General features: G+C 50.5%; 6 protein-coding genes across 6 annotated transcripts; 2 read left to right on the forward strand and 4 right to left on the reverse strand.

The window, feature by feature from the left end:
- Positions 1-976: 976 nt before the first annotated feature.
- On the forward strand, positions 977-2,512 carry P153DRAFT_302796 (MFS general substrate transporter; the record flags this gene model as incomplete). Its single annotated transcript, XM_033664471.1, has 2 exons — positions 977-2,273; positions 2,337-2,512. 2 exons carry the CDS (start codon positions 977-979, stop codon positions 2,510-2,512), a joined length of 1,473 nt encoding a protein of 490 aa, XP_033518709.1.
- P153DRAFT_371168 (uncharacterized protein) lies at positions 2,505-7,234 on the reverse strand. Its single transcript, XM_033669203.1, has one exon. The coding sequence runs from the start codon at positions 7,096-7,098 to the stop codon at positions 2,854-2,856; it is 4,245 nt and encodes a 1,414-aa protein (XP_033518710.1). The 5' UTR covers positions 7,099-7,234; the 3' UTR covers positions 2,505-2,853.
- A 485-nt stretch (positions 7,235-7,719) lies between these two features.
- On the reverse strand, positions 7,720-10,369 carry P153DRAFT_351292 (glycosyltransferase family 1 protein; the record flags this gene model as incomplete). The annotated part of the gene is made up of 5 exons (XM_033666328.1): positions 7,720-8,591; positions 8,641-8,985; positions 9,037-9,415; positions 9,460-9,617; positions 9,666-10,369. The coding sequence occupies 5 exons, from the start codon at positions 10,367-10,369 to the stop codon at positions 7,889-7,891; spliced, it is 2,289 nt and encodes a 762-aa protein (XP_033518711.1). The 3' UTR covers positions 7,720-7,888.
- Positions 10,370-11,232: 863 nt separating this feature from the next.
- Positions 11,233-12,197, reverse strand: P153DRAFT_435478 (uncharacterized protein). Its single transcript, XM_033673150.1, has one exon. The coding sequence runs from the start codon at positions 12,093-12,095 to the stop codon at positions 11,334-11,336; it is 762 nt and encodes a 253-aa protein (XP_033518712.1). The 5' UTR covers positions 12,096-12,197; the 3' UTR covers positions 11,233-11,333.
- A 1,203-nt stretch (positions 12,198-13,400) lies between these two features.
- Positions 13,401-14,309, forward strand: P153DRAFT_252041 (uncharacterized protein; the record flags this gene model as incomplete). The annotated part of the gene is made up of 4 exons (XM_033662721.1): positions 13,401-13,519; positions 13,575-13,685; positions 13,800-14,061; positions 14,127-14,309. Coding segments are annotated over 4 exons (675 nt in total), but the record flags the coding sequence as incomplete, so codon positions are not given.
- Positions 14,310-14,937: 628 nt separating this feature from the next.
- P153DRAFT_351295 (uncharacterized protein) lies at positions 14,938-16,314 on the reverse strand (the record flags this gene model as incomplete). The annotated part of the gene is made up of 5 exons (XM_033666329.1): positions 16,267-16,314; positions 16,069-16,196; positions 15,889-15,988; positions 15,485-15,832; positions 14,938-15,378 (listed from the first exon to the last, which is right to left on the reverse strand). The coding sequence occupies exons 2-5, from the start codon at positions 16,122-16,124 to the stop codon at positions 14,938-14,940; spliced, it is 945 nt and encodes a 314-aa protein (XP_033518714.1). The 5' UTR covers positions 16,125-16,196; positions 16,267-16,314.
- Between the last annotated feature and the right edge of the window lie 1,039 nt (positions 16,315-17,353).

Consider the following 17,353-nt stretch of genomic DNA (forward strand, 5'->3'; position numbering starts at 1 on the left):
TTCGTCACACTGTCAACTGATATCTAGCAGACTTCCCACAGCTTACCTTGCTCGAAACCTAGTGTACTCGCCATCTGTTTCACGTAATACTTCTACTCGGAATCCGCATATACAGACTTTACATGCCAAAACTAGAGCAATGCAGATGAACCCTGCGTATCGACTAGCTGGCCACCAGCCCCTGTATCATCATGGTCTGCTTCACCCACTTTATCAAAAAGATTATCAAGCGACGAATGGCCCTCCCTCAAATCTTTCCGATCCTCGACCGCCCGCGGCGACGACGGCAATGTCAAGATCGGAGATCCGACTGGAAACATGAATAGTGTTGGGTTACCAGGCATAATGACTGGTTGAGGCGTGCTGGTGGCATGCGATGGGTACGGTTTACTACTTTCGCGGATGTTTCTTGGGTCTCTCTTCCTGCTCTCGAATGCGCTGTATCTTGCAGATCTGAGAAACATTCCGCGGTTGGGTAGTTGCGTATCGTAACCAGATTTCACAAGTATCGCCACTCAGTCTACTTCATCTGCGATCAATAATAGACGTGCATGTTCTTCTTTTACGAACGAGCGTCCAAACACGCCGTCGCATCGTATCAGCTGAGCGTGGGAAGCGAGCCAAGAAAGATCATCACGACATCACAAGCAACAGTGGATTAACCTTTGCGTGCTACAGTTATCAGATCGACCTTCCTCTTTCGTGTCGCATCGCTGCTTGTCGGTGGATCTCCTGTCCTCTCAACGGCGGTTGATTCGACAGTCGACGCACACATCATCTGTTCCCTGCAATGGCGACATCGACAACATGATGGAGATTTTGTCGCGATGTAACCACTGCTTACGATCAAACCTTAGTGGAAGACATATATTCCTAATATGCACCGCGTATAAAATGTCGCGCCGTGTCGCAACGACATCCCGTTTTGCTGTGAATTCCACCCCGGTTCGTTTCTGTGTCCACCTACATAGATAGCATGGCGACCTCCGACTCGGCCAAACGACCCTCTATCGAAGACGTGGGCCTTCCAACCTCCAATCCTTCATCCACACACGATGTCGAGCGAAAATGGTACCGGTCCTCGCTCTTCAACGCCTTCGTCATCGGCGGCGTCGGATTCATGGCCCCTGGACTCTGGAACGCGATGAATGACCTCGGCGCAGGAGGAGCACTGGACCCTTTTCTCGTGAACGCCGCGAACGCACTTGTATTCGGCCTGATGGGTTTCCTGTGTCTCTTCGGTGGACCGATCGCGAACCGCATCGGCCTTGCGAACACACTCCTACTGGGCGCGGTTGGATATCCCCTGTACTCCGCTGGCCTGTATACCAACAACCGCTACAACAACACGTGGTTTGTCCTCGTCGGCGCAGTCGCCTGCGGCATCAGCGCAGGCCTCTTCTGGGTCGCCGAAGGCACCGTCGCCCTCGGCTACCCCGAGCCCGGCAAGCGAGGAAAATACATGAACATCTGGCTATGGTTCCGCACCGGCGGGCCCCTCGTCGGCGGCGCCATAGTCCTCGCGCTCAACCACGCCGCCGGCGCAAAGAAAAAAGGAAAAGTCGGCTACCAAACCTACCTCGTCTTCATCGCACTACAATGCATCGCCTGCCCGCTCGCGCTCGCCCTCTCCCCCCCAGAAAAAGTCCAACGCGCCGACGGCTCAAGAGTCGTAATCAAAGCCGAAAAGTCCCTAAAAGCAGAATTCCACGCCCTCTGGCAAGTCTCAAAGCGAAAAGATATCCTGCTCCTCCTCCCCGTCTTCTACGCTGCCTACTTCAACCAATACACCGGTAACTTCAAAACATACTACTTCGGCGTGCGCGCCCGCGCCCTTATCGGCCTGGTCGCGAATTTCGGCACCCTGCTGTCTTCCCAGCTCATGAGCACGCTGCTCGACGCTAAGCGCCTGCCCGTTAAGAGGCGCATCACCCTCGGCTTCTACTACGTCATCTTGCTGCACATACTCGCGTGGACGTATGGGTGGGTCGTGCAAGAGAAATTCACACGCACAAGCCCGTCGATGGACTGGGAGGACGCGGGGTTCACGGAGGGTTTCTTCGTGCTGATTCTGTGGGACTTTGCGCGCCAGGCACTGCAGAATTGGCTGTATTATCTGCTGGCTACGAAAACAGATAATATCTCCGAACTCAGTCGTTTCTCCGGGATTTTGCGCGGCCAGGAGTCGTTTGGACAGGCGGTTGCGTTTGGGCTGAATACGAGGAAGTGGAAGGGTGGGAGGGTGCCGCTGGGGATTAATACTGCGCTGCTTGGTATGTATCGCTCACCCCCTCTCGTTGAGGGTGCTTTTTGGGCATGGAGCTAACTTGTGGAAGTCCTGGCTGTGTATCCGACGTGGCTTGTGGTGCGCGATCACGTCCCCATCGAAGCGGCAGATGTGTCGAAGGATGCGGCGCTGGGGGAGGTGCCGCTGGAAGAGCAGATTGTCACGCTGGATGAGAAGGAGAAGTACGCTGGTAAGGCGGGGATGGGGAGGGATGCTACGATTTAAGTTTGCTGCTTGGTTTGCGTTGGGCATGTAGGCGTGAATATAGTCTGCGGAACATGATGCGGTGTGCATTTCAGGACATGACACGTACATGGTGATGTTAAAGACACGACATGCTTCCAAGTCACCCATCGCTGAAAACAAAACTTTGCTTTCGGGCATTCACTGCGAATCGCGTGTGAAATATCGAGACACGGTAATCATGTCCCAATAGGCATTGAAAGAAAAAAACATGAGATTGAGGGGAGTAACTCTACCCAAACCCATCCCATGACACCCAATACCTACTATGCCCATCCGTCCAAAACCGGGGTATATACCAACATCCCAAACACACCCTCACCTCACGGTACAGCAGCCACCCCGACCTTCGCCTCAGGCGTCTTGATCAACGGAACCCGCATCATACGGCGCCCATCCCTCTCCGACTCGCCACTCGTAATCAGCGGCGGAATTTCCATTCGACTCCTCCTTCCGAACCCTGCTCTAACGCCCTGTGCCGATCTCAAATCAACAGCCGAGTCAATCCCCAAGCCCAAGCCCTGGACCCGCATCTCCAAGTCCTGCACGTCCTGCTCGCCTCGCGCCTTGATACCGTGTTTGCTATGCTTGCTGACGTGCGATAGTTGCTCCGCAGAACCAGGCAGGTAGATGCGTTTGGCGCCGAGTGTGCGCTTGATGTCTTCGAGCAGGACTTCCATGGGGCAGATGTATGCGATGTGATTGCGCGCGCACCAAGCTAGCACATGGCCGACAACGGCATGAGTGCCGTTCTGAACAACCCAAGCGCCGGAGTCGCCGCCCATGCCGAATCCGCCGAAAACCTGCCAGCTCTTGGAGAAGGTCTTGCGCTTGTAGATGCGCACTGCACTCATAGCGTGGCCGATCATACCGCCCTGCAGCCCGGTTGTGCGCCCGAAACAGTGCACATTCATGCCGCCGAGAGACTCCTGGCTGGCGATGCCGTTGGGATATTCGTCTTCCTCTGGGGCGTAGTGGCGCCGGTTGATGGGGGCCTCGAGCTTCGCCGAAATCATGTGCTGATCCAATCCCATTGGCTTGAAGCAGAATCGTCGTCCTCCTTGGACGAGGTTGTATGGTTGTAGACGGTTCTCGTTGAGCTTCAGCAGAGCCCAGTCGATTTCGTGCTTGTTGCCATCACGTTCCATGCGGCGGATACCAGACGATGCGTAGACGTGGCCTAGTTCATGAGAGTCCAGATGATCTTCGTCGCGATCCTCTTCGTTGGGGAAAAAGTCGTCTTCAACATCGTCGAGGGCTGGTTGCGTGATCTTGATCTCTTCGCCCTCTTCCAGCCCAATACCAGGAAGGTCGCCTCGTGTGTCTTGAGAGGTCGTTGAGTCAGCCATGGCTTCGGAATCCGAGTCATCGTCCGAGTAGAACTCTGCCTCGGAAGTGTCTTCGTCGTCGGAAAGTTCCAGATCCATCGACCAGGGAGAGTCCGAATCGAGATCGACACCAGGCTGAACACCCATGCTCATGAGATATGAATCGTTCCTACCAGTGGCACTTGAAAGCATCACATTGTTCGCATGAGAGCTGGCAATTTCATCATCGCTCTCGCTCTCATCATCCGAAGGTGCGTCCAGCATATGATGCACGCTCATACCCAGTGGCTCATCGTCGACAAGGATGACACCACCATACGAGACTGGGGGTAGATGTTTCTCCCGGCAAAACGCGCCGATAGATGCGCCACACAGCGGTCGCTGTTGATGCCAAGGGTTCATGACGGCCATATCACCGCTGTAAGTATCGGTATTCATCATTGAACGGTGAGGAGGTCGTGTCTGGCGGGAAGATCGGCTGGCTTTGGAACGTCGAATCTTTCCACGACGCACCTTGAGGTCGAACACGTTTTCATCATAGCGGAAGCGGCGATTGAGGATGGCCTTGATCTTGGCGACGCTGCTACATGTAACGAAGATGGTAGGGCGAGCCTTTTCCTGGGTTTCGCCGACAGCGACAAGGTCGATACTGATCGTCTCGTCCGAGTCTTTGAGAGCGCGTTCGATGAGGCGCTCGAGGCGAGGGAGCATAGTTGCGTGCCACTCATCAACGATAGCAGGCGCAAACTTAACAGGGAACAGGCGAAGCTTTGGACGTGGAGCTTGATCCATATCGGTCTGTATTTGAATCGACGACGTTATGCTTCTGTTGGTCTGCTCGACGGTTTCAACGGGATGGACCTCAGGTTCTGGGGTTGGATAACCAAGCACAGCTTGCGGCCAGTGGCGGATGCCATCGGTAAAGAGAGCTTCGATGGTGTTGGTTCGCTTTTGCTTGCTTTGTCGCCAAGCTTTCTGAATGACTGTAATCTTTTGTTTGTAATCCTTCAATGTCAAAGCGTGACATGAATCTTCTCTTGATGACTCTGCTCTCGACGCCCGCCATGCGCGTTGGATCACAGATGCCGCCGTGACTACCTTTTCTCTGTAAATTGACGACGTATCACTTTGGTCTTGTGAATTTGAGGGAGCCGCGATAAGAGTGCCTCCCGAGTCTTCGAGTGGTTCACGCGCATGCGCCCAATCTATTGGTGCTGAATGCTCCTCCTTGGGACTCATCAATCGTAGGCTTTCCGATATTGACTTCCGGATATAGTTTTGTGAGCCTCGCGACGGATGGCGTGACAACGTTGACGGATCTGGCGACTTCTTTGACAAGGATTTCGTCCTTTCGAGCGCCTGAGAACCCTTTTCTAGCGCCCATCTTTTTGCGCTCCTGTACGAAGGACTGGAAGAAAGATCTGCAATATGAGGCTGACTCACGCTTTTTCGCTTTAGCGGAGCTGCGCTTGTGACAGGCGTAGGACCGGGACGATGTTCAGTTGCTTCGGGACCTGTTTCTGACTCATCGAGCATGCAGCATCGTTGAAGCCTGATCAGTATTCGGTTGTAGAGCTGCGCAAGATCTTGCACCCCCTCAGCACCCGATTGGATTCGATCGGCTGCCCAAAAACAGTCACGCACAACGTGCATGTACGCAGTCCCACACTTAGAGGCTAGGCGACGAATATACACCTCTTCCACGCGTTGTTTGAAGTCAGACAAAGTGTACTTGGGTTTCCACAAGTCTGCGAGGGGTTGCCACAGACCAACCTCCAGGAGGATCAGGCCAAGACTGTACAGATCAAATTGGGGACCGTATGGCCTAGCTTTGTCCCCAGTGCACTTAGGGTCCTCCGGATGACGATATATATTGAGGGTTGGCATCGTGCTGCGAACCTCAATGTCGTGTTCGGAGAAGAGATCGAATGAACAGACCACGGGTGCTCGCAGTGCGTACTGCAATGCTCGGCTGTTGGCGGATTGTCGCTTGTTCTTTCGGAACACGAGGATGTTGCTACTGTTGAGGTCTTTGTGCACGAAGTTATCCCCGTGTATCTTGCTGAACGTGAGACCAAGCGTGAAAGCAAGGCGGAAGCGATCTTCCAAGGGTGGTGTGGCGCTGTTAGAGCTGTGCAATGATTTGGAACCTGTCTGTAATACGCTGAGTAGTGTGACAGGTCGCAGCTCCTCTGCCGACTTGTGCACGTCGGCCTCAGAGTAGGTAGACGATGGGAGTTCAAACACAATGCCGAACCGGGGCTCTCTCGGATCTTCAAAGTAGCCCAGACACTTGAGCGTTCCCTGAAAGGGCTGGTCGTTTGATAGCTTTGTCAGTATCGCCAGAAGATTGTCCAAACGGTTTGTAGGCGGAAGGACTTTGTTGAAGCGGTAAGTCGGGTCATATGTGGCGTATTCGACCAGAACAGGCGTATCGACCACACGATTCCCATCGGTCTTCCAAGGATTCGTCGAAGTACGGCGCAAGCGAAGTTGGCCAATCACGCGGATGGAAGACGAGCCCACACTTTCGTACGGTGGTGGCTCTTCTTCTGGTAGGATCAGATCTGCTGGATTCAGCTTGGGCGGAAGATGTGGGTGGGAGGCGACGTTTGGCACATGTGGGTTCAGCGGGAAAGTCGCAGGGTTGACGAGGGTGAGGTCAGAGGCGCTGTAGGCTGTTGAGAGGAACACTGGAGTCGAGGTGGAAGGTCGCGGAGGTTCCGGAACAGACTTGCTTGAGATATGGCCACGTTCGTTTGCGCGTTGCATCCGGCGTGTTCTGGAAAGGTCGTAGAGGATATCGATGGAAGTGGTGAGGTCCTGGATGAGGTCCTCGTAACGTGACCTGTCGCCGGCCGCCCACGAGGGTGGGTCAGACGCAGCCAGCCGCCTCTTCTCTTCTGACAAAGTCTTTCCAGGCGCAGGCACTACAGCCGGGTGCATTATCTCGGCCTCATCCAGAATCTCCTTGATGGTGCCAAGAACGCTCGCGACCGTCTCCGTCAGACCGGCCTGCTCCACGCTCTCGTCGATGTCGCCATGCTTGCCCTTGGAGTTGTCGCTCCAGTCGACGCCCCATGCTATGTACCGGTCCTTCTGGATCCTGAATTTGCGGTGTAGAGCAGAGGATTCGGGTTGCGTGTCGCGCGTGTCCTGCTCGACCACGGCGTCGCAGGACGTCTTGGTGTCGGAGTAAAGCTGGGTGAGGCGCCGCGGAAGCCTGCTGATGGTCTCCATGTTTCAATACGTGCGGTCGGACGAAGAGCTAGGTGTGCAGCTGCGTTAGGGGGCCTGTATATGAATAGACATGGAGAACAAAGACACAGCGACTGCCTTGAGCGTCGTCGGCATGGCGTTGGGGTTGCATATAATCCATGGGGTTCACTTCGTTGATGCCTAGTCCCCACCACCGATCGCCCTTTCCGCAAGCGCTGCGCCACCGCTAGGTAATCACAACACCCCCCAAACATCCTCTCACATGCGACTTCTCCGTCTGCAACCACTACCACAGCTGCGCCTCCAGGCTTCAGCTTTACTTGGAGGGAGACCAAACTTTCGCTCGCAAGTGAGGGATAGAGGCTCTCGGTCAACTGTAAAAGCAGGAAGTCAGCTACATCTTTTGTGTCTCTTATAGGCCGCGCTAGGCAAATACTGCTAGGAATTCTGGCGCAAGACTTATACACCAAACCTAGTTGTAGTCGTTTAGCTGTTGCATGATTTAGCTGTACCTCGGTTCCTGGTATTTCGATTGACCGAGAGACGCTTGTGGCAGTGCAGATTACGCTACTTGGCGTGCAACACGATCTGGTGACGTGTGTTGCGTGTGAGGTCCAACAACATCGCATCAGCAGCTTTGGCCCGGAGATGAAACATGTCCAAGGATGTCATTGACTTATGTGCGACAATCTGTCATAGGACTACGATACCCGACGGACAAGGTATGGAACTGACTTCGCGGGTAAGCGACTCTCATAGGTCCTCGTCATCGTATAGTCAACTTGCGTCAAAAGATGTGTTTATTCGTTCTCTAAATCCCTCCTCCGCTTAACAATTTGAATGCGTTAATCACGCCTATGACCTCCTTGTCCAGCCCAAAGTTTTCGGCCAGATATTGACCCTCGGCCATCCTTCGCATCTTAATCTTCTTCCGCGTCTGCGATTTCGCCGCGTGTCGAATACTCTTGCAAATACCCTCGCCTGGGTACGCCACTATCCCGATCGCCGCAGATGTGGTCTTCGTCGCGAACCCTACTGTGCCCTTCCCGACCCCCTTCACGAAACCCAAAACGCCTTCCTCTTTTGCGTCTTGATATGGTCGTTTGAAGAGATCGGAGACTCCGTCAACCATACCGTGTGCAAAGTTCTTCCCCGCAACCTCAAAACCGCTGCTCCAGTCCTTCACCTCGCCATGGTTCTGGACTTCTTCACCGTAAAGCTTTGGAATCGCGCGGAAGCCTTCTGCTGCCGCGAATGGAATATCGACTATGGTTCCTTTGAAAAAAGCCTTATTGAATTTACCGAACCCTTTAGCCGTAGCAGCAGCCATCTTTCCAGCAACCACTGTTGACTTTGAATTTTCCGAGGACGAGCGTTTCAGCTCAACATACGGGTCGAGAAACATGCCCGTCGTTGCGTTTGTCATGTTTGACACAACAGACACCGATGCCGAACTGGTGCTCGTGATTGGATCCCAGCGGTTGTTCTGGATGGACGTAGAATACGTTTCGTGGCTATCTACTGTCAGCATTTACACGCGGCGGTTCCACCATGGGTACGGACCTGCTCAGGTCGCTTGGACCAATGATGCCATTTTCAACTAGGATCTGTCCTGCAAGCTTTGATAGCTTGATAGGAGATTTCTTGTACATCCACGATGCCGGAAGATCGGGCATGATGTCACAGTGTATCGACTCCAATGGAAGGTTAGCATGGAACGATCGAACCGCTGCGTCGACGCCGTGCTCTGTTGCCATTTGCGAACAAATCATCTGAGCCGCAGTGGTCGCCTCAGGTGCCAGACAGAACGAAATGGCCTCGGAGAGGCTTTGAACTGTCAATGACTTGTGCGGTATAGGTTTCGGCCCTGCCCCGGCGGCCGCAATCATATTGCCCCAAAATTGCTGACTAGCGTTCATTTAGTACAGGTTGATTTGGGATCGTCATGGAGATTCGTACTCGCCAAAAAACGGAATAATAACGGTCGGACAGGCGTTCCGTAACCCACACGCAGACGTTCCTGCACCGCCGTGATGGACGACAGCGTCGACATGCTGAAACAACCACTCATGTGGGCAATCGTCGATGAACAACACATCTTCAATTTGGGAAGGGAGGCCTTCGCCGAGGTTACTCCAGCCCCTCGAGATGATTGCTCGAACTCCACACGAGCGAACAGCTTCGAGAATCAATGAGGTCATCTTTGCCGGTTCTTCGATCACAATGCTGCCGAAGCCAATGTAAACAGTCTGCTTTCCAGTATGGAGGAATCCATCGATGTCTGCGGGCGGATTGTAGGCGGGCGGGTCGCGAAAAAAGAATCCACATACATCTAGCACTGTTAGGAAATCATCTGCTATTAAACAGTCATCATATACGAACCGATATGAGAGGGCCAATCTGATGGCTTTGGAACGAGCGCCGGAGACCAGCAGTATGTCAAAGGTACCTTCAGCGCTTCTGCAAGAACAGGCCCAACTGAGGTAGGCACGGCCTCTAAATCAATAGAATTCCTCCATTTGTTGATAACATCGCCCAACCTTGATTAACGTTAGTCCAGATCTGTATCGCAGCCAAAAGATACATACCCTTGCCATGTGAGCCATTCAACGATTCCATACGACGCGTGGTTGATGAGAGTTGGGTCGATCTCTCCGACCTTGAAATTCGCCAACGGATGCGGGAAAGCCTTTGTGCTACTCCACGGCATAGTAAACATCAAGTGCAGTGGAACGCCCAGAGCCTGTGCACAATGGATGTGTGCAAAACTGGGAGGATTTGCGATGATCGCATCTGCCACGAACGGTTGCTGCGACTGCGGATCTGGTTCGATACAGGATTTCCAGCACCCGTCGAGAAGTTCAGACATCATGACCCGCTTGCGCTGGACTTCGCCTTCACGTAGGCTCTTCATCGACGGGATAAGCCCAGGATTCTTGACCATGTAAGCCATGAGCTCTTTTGGGTCGCCGCCGATGGGATAGAATTCTAGATTTGATTCGCGGACGAAGCTATCGAAGACGTTATGCGTCGCCAGTCGGACACGATGGCCGTACTTTTGAAGTTCTTGGCCGAGGGCGATGAAGGGCTGCACGTCGCCCCGGCTGCCAACGACCTGTATCACAATGTTGAGACGGATAGTCCATGTTCTGTCAACTGTGAACCGACGACTGGGAATTTGCGGCTTTTTCTCGTCTTTGGGAACCAGCTTGACGAGAGCTTTGGTGAGCCGTGCATTGAGGTCGATGTTGATGCGGCCGTCATCTGCGCCAGTTGAGTGATGTCCAATCATCGGGACAGTTTAACGAACCTGTGACGTTGGTGTAGCCAGGTGGTGGTGTTGTACCTCTCGTGGGTTCGAGCTCGTGGGGAATTGTTATTTCTCCTGGGGCTTCAAGCTCGTGGCGCAATACAATTTCTCCAGGGGCTTCGAGCTCATATCGAGTCGAACTCTCAAGTGGGGCTTCTAGCTCGTATATAGGTGATGCTTCAAGATACGTACCATTATTAACGTGTGGCCCCTCGGATGAATGCACTGTGTTGTCTCCAAATCGTCTCATATTGGCGGCAGAGATAGGAAACCTGGTAAAAGGAGGGTATGGTAAAAGCAAACAGCTTATATAATTTGAAAAATGTCTCGAGTCTGCATCATCTAAATTATAGGGAAAGCGAAAACTAGAAAGGACCTCCTGTTCAGGCTCGTATTCAGGCTACGCGAATACTCGTATTCGGACTATGCGAATACCGTGAAATTCCTGCTAAAGATCATGGGGGCTTCGTTGATTGGCTAGACTAGCCTCTGACCGCGGGGAAAAGTGGAATATCCTGGGCGTTTCAACCTTTGCTTGGCTCAGAACCCGTGCTGAGCCTCAAATCTCCCCTGCTAGCGTCATTCGAAAGAGTAGCAGGTTTTGCACAGCGAGTCGGAGTTTGGTTACGCGTACACGCGATAGGTAAGGTTCAACTTTTAGCTGCATAGCCATGATATAACGCCACGCTGAGCAAAATTTAGGGGGAACTCAGGGATGAATCCTCATGCAATGCTGCGAGTGGTAGATCGTTTAGCTCTGTCAATCCAAAATTCACACGTCGAAAGCTATGTTGATATCTCGCTGGGGCAAAACGAATTTTTCATTGATTTACAGGGCAATGTATACTAAACAGATATTGTAGAACCTCGTCACAAGTGTGAAAGAAAATAAAGTTGACCGCTGACTAGAAGCATACCTCTAGACATATGAACCGCGCCCTGCATGTTATTCGACAACCTCGACACTACACCTAGCCCTACCGGCGTCCAACTCGAACTTCAATTTGGCAACATTTTCTCCTGTCACCCATCCTGACTTCTCTATCTCTTCATCGCTGGGCTTTTCTTCAGTCCCAGCACAACAAAATCCTTCTGAGAAAGGATGAAACTTCTTTCCCCTTAAGTCATTATCGAGGTCGCCCCAGCACCACCACATCGTACCAATGTTACGGTCTGAGAGTGTCGTGCTATACTTTTCTCCGATATTCAAATCCTGAGGACTTATCTTCTCTGCAAAGGCAAAGAGACGTTCCGATGACAAGGTGTGAGTTACTGTTACACTCTTCCCAGACTCTTGCGCGGGAACCGTGATGAACTTGACATCCGGCCTCTTTCGCAAGTCCGTCGCCCTATCGTTGTCCTGCCTCGCACGATGGACATAGAAGAATCCGAAAGAGATAACTTTTCGTGTACCATCAGTTGCATCGCTGCAAACAAGACCTCCGCTTAGTTTTCCAAGTGCGAGCTGATCCATGTGTCCGCACTCTGGTTTAGTCTCATCGAGGATAGAGCCGGAGGTGCAGATTGTGAGCGGCCGATCAGGGTGAACCGAAGAGACGCATTGTATGTGGATCTGGAACTCAAGAACAGGTGTGGATGAAGAGGTGTTCAAGGCAGAGAGGGACAAGATTGGCTGGGAGGTAGTCATCCAAATGTTGAGGATGGCCTTCTCGTCTCCCGGATTGCAGCGAAATTTGATGAAGACCATGGTGATTTGGAAATTCGGGAGAAAGTGAAATTGCTGCGGACGGTAAAGAGAGATGAATAGTACTAGAGAATGTAACGTAGAGCTTAGATGATATACCTGCTGTTGTATCGTGTTGTTGGGGGGTGGTTGAACCTTCTTACATGCATATGTGAGGCACAGCCAACCCCGCCCCACGTACGTCATATGTTTCGGCTTGAGATTCCGTATCTGACTTTAACAGGCCACAGTGTCACACTCTAGAGTCGACAAATACCTTGATCAGCCTGCTGAATAACTATACCTAGAGACTTCGTCCATACATATTTGAAAGCAACAGTGTATGCTGAGATCTTACCTACCAATTGAATCCTTGAATAAACGCTACAATGCCAGACTACTGTACTTTTATGGCGCAGTTGCAAACCTAACCGCGAAGTATGACTCACTTGCTTATGTTTAGTCTATCTTGGTAGAAATCAACCTAGCCACAAATACGCGCCGAGGCGTTATGGAGGGTTCAGCAAGGCTTTCTTGCACCTGACGTGGAATTCAGAAATAGTTTCGCCTCTGGCTAGCCATGAGATATTAGAGTTGCTTTAGCTTAGCAACCGCGCCGCAGCTACATCCATGCTGCCGCTCGAGAACCATCCAAACAAAAGTCTACAGTAGACGAGACGATAAACCTTAGGACGAGTAACTAGGTATCAACGAGGCACACTGCTGTTTGAGATCCTAACAATTTCAGGTGTGCTCACGCCCCGCAGAAATTGACATCGTCTGAGGCGTCGATTTTGCGAGACGGCTGACAGTGTGTTGTCAAGTTGTAGGAATGCTCGAAACAGTACCGTATCAAGAACTTCACGAATTAAAGATTGGCCCATGATTGATATTCTACCACATAAAGACGGGCTTCTAGCCCAGACGTCAACTAAGTAAAAGGTAATCAGTGATAGCACATGCGTTGCGCCGAAGGATCTAAAGAGGGCTGTATAATGATCAAAGATGAAACCGCAAGATTGCGGCGTATAGAGGAATGAATAGACTTTGTGTAGCCGCCCATAGGCGAACTTGTTCTTGGAATTGTTGCAACGTAGGTCACTCCTCAAGTGTATAAAGGGTAGACGATCCGTTGCCTGGTAGGTACTACACACACTCAGTATCGCATTCTCTATACCACAGTCTTCACCAAAAAGTCATCTCCCTAAGAATATTCATTGCATCATGCCTTGTCTCAATTTTCTCATCAGGGTAGCTACTACTCTGCTTGTATCTTATCATTCAACCTTTGCCAACCCTGTCCCGCTGGAGGAAGGAGTTCCCGTGGTTCGATTGACGGAAAATTATGCCGGCTGCGACGATGGACAGAAGGTCAAGCTGAGGCAGGGATTTGCCGATGCTGCAACGCTGGCGAACATTGCTAGCGCAATCGACACAGATAGTACAGCGTGAGACATTGTTACTTGACTTTCTGAGACGGTCTGCGACTGACTTATGTATCAGGTGGTCTCACTATTTTCGCACAGGCATTGGCAGAGATGATGATGTGATAAATGCGAAGAAGATTTGGGCCATGGTCGCGGCCAACAATGATCCTACCAATCCGCCATATTCGTTTTCTGTTCGTTGCGGGACAACTGCGGATGAGTATTGCAAGAGTAAGGATTCGAGGTAAGCACACACACGCAATCTGTCCATAATCATAACAGGATTGATAAAAACGTTTAGTTTAGCTATCACAGACGCCGTACCTCAGGATGGCGATACTCTTCGCGAGATGCTTGTCTGCCCTCTCTTTTTCGACCCGAATTCGAAATGGACCAAAAACGATCTTCAGTCCCGGAAATTCATAGCGCCAAAGCGTAAGGCCAATAGCTGGTGCGCTCCGGGTGAAAAGTTTGGCTTTTTCGAAGTCGCTGGCCTGACACTTCTACACGAGATGACGCATTTCGACGTCATTGGAAAAGCAGCTGGAGTGGCAGAACACGCAGTAGAGTAAGTACTTGAGGCCCGCACAGTTGGTCGCTAGCTGATGGGATAACCTTTAGCAAAGAGAACGGTGAATTTTGGTTCAACACCCATGGTTCTGACGATGTGGGTGGATTTGGGGACGACTACCCTCGTGCAGCACGTGCTTTGGGAAGATATTGGCAGCAAGGGCTGAATGAAAAGGACACCCTTGAACCCTGGCAGAATGCCGAAAGTTTGGCTGCCGCAGCATTAGGTAAGTGGGCTCTGGCATGTGTCAACATCAAATCAATTCACTCTGCTAACGTTGAGATAATAGAATGGTTCATGATGGACGAGTGTGCCAAGATTGGCTGGCCTATCCTAGAAATTGGAATCTAGTAGCGAGTGACGACAGTGAACACGTGAAGAGCATTTGGAGCATTTGGATTTCCTTAGTACACAACATTCTAGTTCTTCTATATTGTGCTTTCAATGCGTAGAAACAATAGTCATGATTTCTCTACTAACTATCAACACGTTCACATGAGGGAGAGGATTATATAATGAGGGTTGAGTTGCTTTGTCTTGAATCAAATTGTCAAGAAATAGAAGTCATGGCAGATAAGGTGAATGGTAGAATCAGACTATGTTGCAGACTTTACGATCCCCAACTCTATCTCGTGCGGGTTGCATGATTACAATAAACTCACACATTTGTACGCTTATGCCAGGACTCCAAAACATAATACCTGCACAGTTTTGGGTTGTACATAAGCAATCTCGGGAGACTACTCCTTCAAGACAAATTTTAGGCAAGAATGAAATTGTGTATGGTTAACAGTTTGATTGAAACCCACTACAGATCAAAATGTACTCATAAACCTCCAATCCTACCTAGATTGTCATGTTTCCCACTCTAAACAGGTTGGAAAGACTTTTTACAATTACAATCTTCGATCGTGATGCAGACTTGTTTAGACATAACGATGAAACTCATTAAATGATACATACGACTAGCAGTTTGCAAATGTTGCATTTTCATGTCACTATTTGCTTTGGCAATGTGTTCCTCGCTCTCATTGTCATGTGCAATGTTGGTTGTGATATAGCGTGCACTCTGCGAACCCTGCCTACTGCGACTTGATGCGCCACCACCACCACCACCGATGGTTACGAATCCACTACCTGGTCTTTTATGGCCCTTGTTGTTACTGCTGGAGCCAATGGTACTTGAGAGAAAGGGCGCAAGCCAGCTTTTGAGGAGAGGGAAGATCATGGGAAGGTTGGTTGTGACGACCGCGATGAAGGTTTCCCTAGTACCCCACGCAGCTGCTAATTGCCCACCGTTGGTCGGATCCTGCAGGAGATTCAGTCAGATGTTGTGATGGTGATTTCACGATAGTAGATTTGAACTGCTAAAGAACATACAGAAAGCGGGACAGGCTAAGAGGAGAAAAACTTACAACTATGACATAGACGCTCTTTAGAGTTGCACAGACAACAATAAGTATGCCAGCGCTAAGTACAAGCGTTGCAGCGATCTTTTTGAAAAGTCTCAAGCTCGACTTCCACAACATAGGAATTGGTATCAGGAAAAGGAAAATATCGGTCGATACATTCGAGATGAACGATACCCAAAGGATTGGCTTCGAGATCGCCGCCTGACATGCGTTTCCAGGGTCAGGGTATATTTGCCAGTAGTGGCGAAAGGGACGACATGAGAGATAAATTGTCATAATGACGATGATGAACGTAGCAACAACGAGGCCCACTGCAATTTGAATACGTATCTGGTACCGTTGAAGACCGTCCTTTTTATGACTCATTAATAGGTCGTTATCGGTTAACATGCGATGCGTGGACTCACTGTCAGCCGAAGGTAAAAAAATATCATGCAGAGCTTGAGCGTCCACAGCAGGCATGCTGCTGTGGTCCAGCCTGCTACCTGAATTTTCGAACCAACCACTCTTCAACTTACGTCAGTATTGGCATCAATCTGTTTGTGTTCAAATCCCTGATGGGATGTGGTAGAGACCCTTGGACTTACCTCCATGTAAATTCCGGATCGTCGAGCGAAAGTAAACTCCGCTGCGTATCCGTCATGCCGTTATTTGCAAGGCCATGAGCAACGTTCTTCAACTGAAGGCCGAGGCTGCATTGCACTGTGTAAATAAGCTATGCGAAGCGAACATTAATTCACAGTCATGGTCGAGGAAAGACGGAGATACTGAAATGGGATACGAACAATAGCGAGCCATATCAGATAGTCATCTGCGCGCAGTTGTCGAAAGCCTACAGCTACGATTCGGGCATATGTTCGGAGTATAGTGAAGAAGACGCCCAAGGCATATAGCGTCCACAGTTCCACTGTGGGGTTGCTGGGCATCGCGATCGCCGGGAGTGAGGGTTATGAACCTATCATCGACAGCAGGGCGGATATAACGTCTATATACTGGAGTAGAAGCACAGAGATGCCATAAAAGACCAGGCCAGTAGTCTCCTGAGCTCAACGGTAAGGCCTCCCGACTATTCTAGTCAGTCGACCCACAACGTATTTTGTGTGAATTTCTTTTCGTAGGGTATGTTTGTCTACACACGCTCAGCAGACAACGTTAGTTCTCTATTATAGGAACCAGAATCTTCTTTATCATGCCTTATATATGAATGGTTAACCGAATTGACAGTATTTAACTTATTGTGCTCGAATCTGAAGTTCTGCTTTTGAAATTGTTATGATCGTTTTTTGGTTTTTCCCGTCTTTATAAAATACATGAAGGATGAAACGCGTTCCCTGCACAGGCAATATCTATCTAAACATAATTTCACAACTCAGACACGCACAAGAGACGCTGTTTTCGAAAAGTTTCCCGTGCAGCATGAAAAAGCGTTATGCCACTCAGGATTTAGGGCGGCATGTGGGATATGTCCGCGCCAATAGCAACGTTTTCCGCTAACCCCGGGCGGACACCAATTTACCCACTATCTGGACGTGCGGCTTCTGTTGGGCAGCGGTTAACGAGCACCCACATAACTATTCCCAAGCACCCACATAAGAGGCGCTAAGTCCCCATTCAACCAGCTACATGGCGCTAACACGAGCTAACTCCTTAACTAAGTTTAGACTCTCTTGGCATCTACCTTACCCCTGTTAAAACACCACATTCCTCCTCTATTTCTTACCCATTTTTGGTGAGAAATGATTTTCTTTTAGTTACAGATAGGCGTAGAATGTAAGTTTTAATTAATTGCACTTTTTAGAATTAAGGATTTTGAGTGAAATTGAGGTGTTGTGGGGATTAGAAAAGAGTGCCTTACGTGGGTGCTCGGAAATA

Source organism: Dothidotthia symphoricarpi (assembly GCF_010015815.1).
Source record: "Dothidotthia symphoricarpi CBS 119687 unplaced genomic scaffold P153scaffold_24, whole genome shotgun sequence".
Classification (NCBI taxonomy): Eukaryota; Fungi; Ascomycota; class Dothideomycetes; order Pleosporales; family Dothidotthiaceae; genus Dothidotthia; species Dothidotthia symphoricarpi.

What these genes read in the sequence shown, in the direction of transcription:
- P153DRAFT_435478 (XM_033673150.1), bottom strand. Translation starts at nt 12,095, where the DNA reads ATGGTCTTCATCAAATTTCGCTGCAATCCGGGAGACGAGAAGGCCATC.
- P153DRAFT_371168 (XM_033669203.1), bottom strand. Translation starts at nt 7,098, where the DNA reads ATGGAGACCATCAGCAGGCTTCCGCGGCGCCTCACCCAGCTTTACTCC.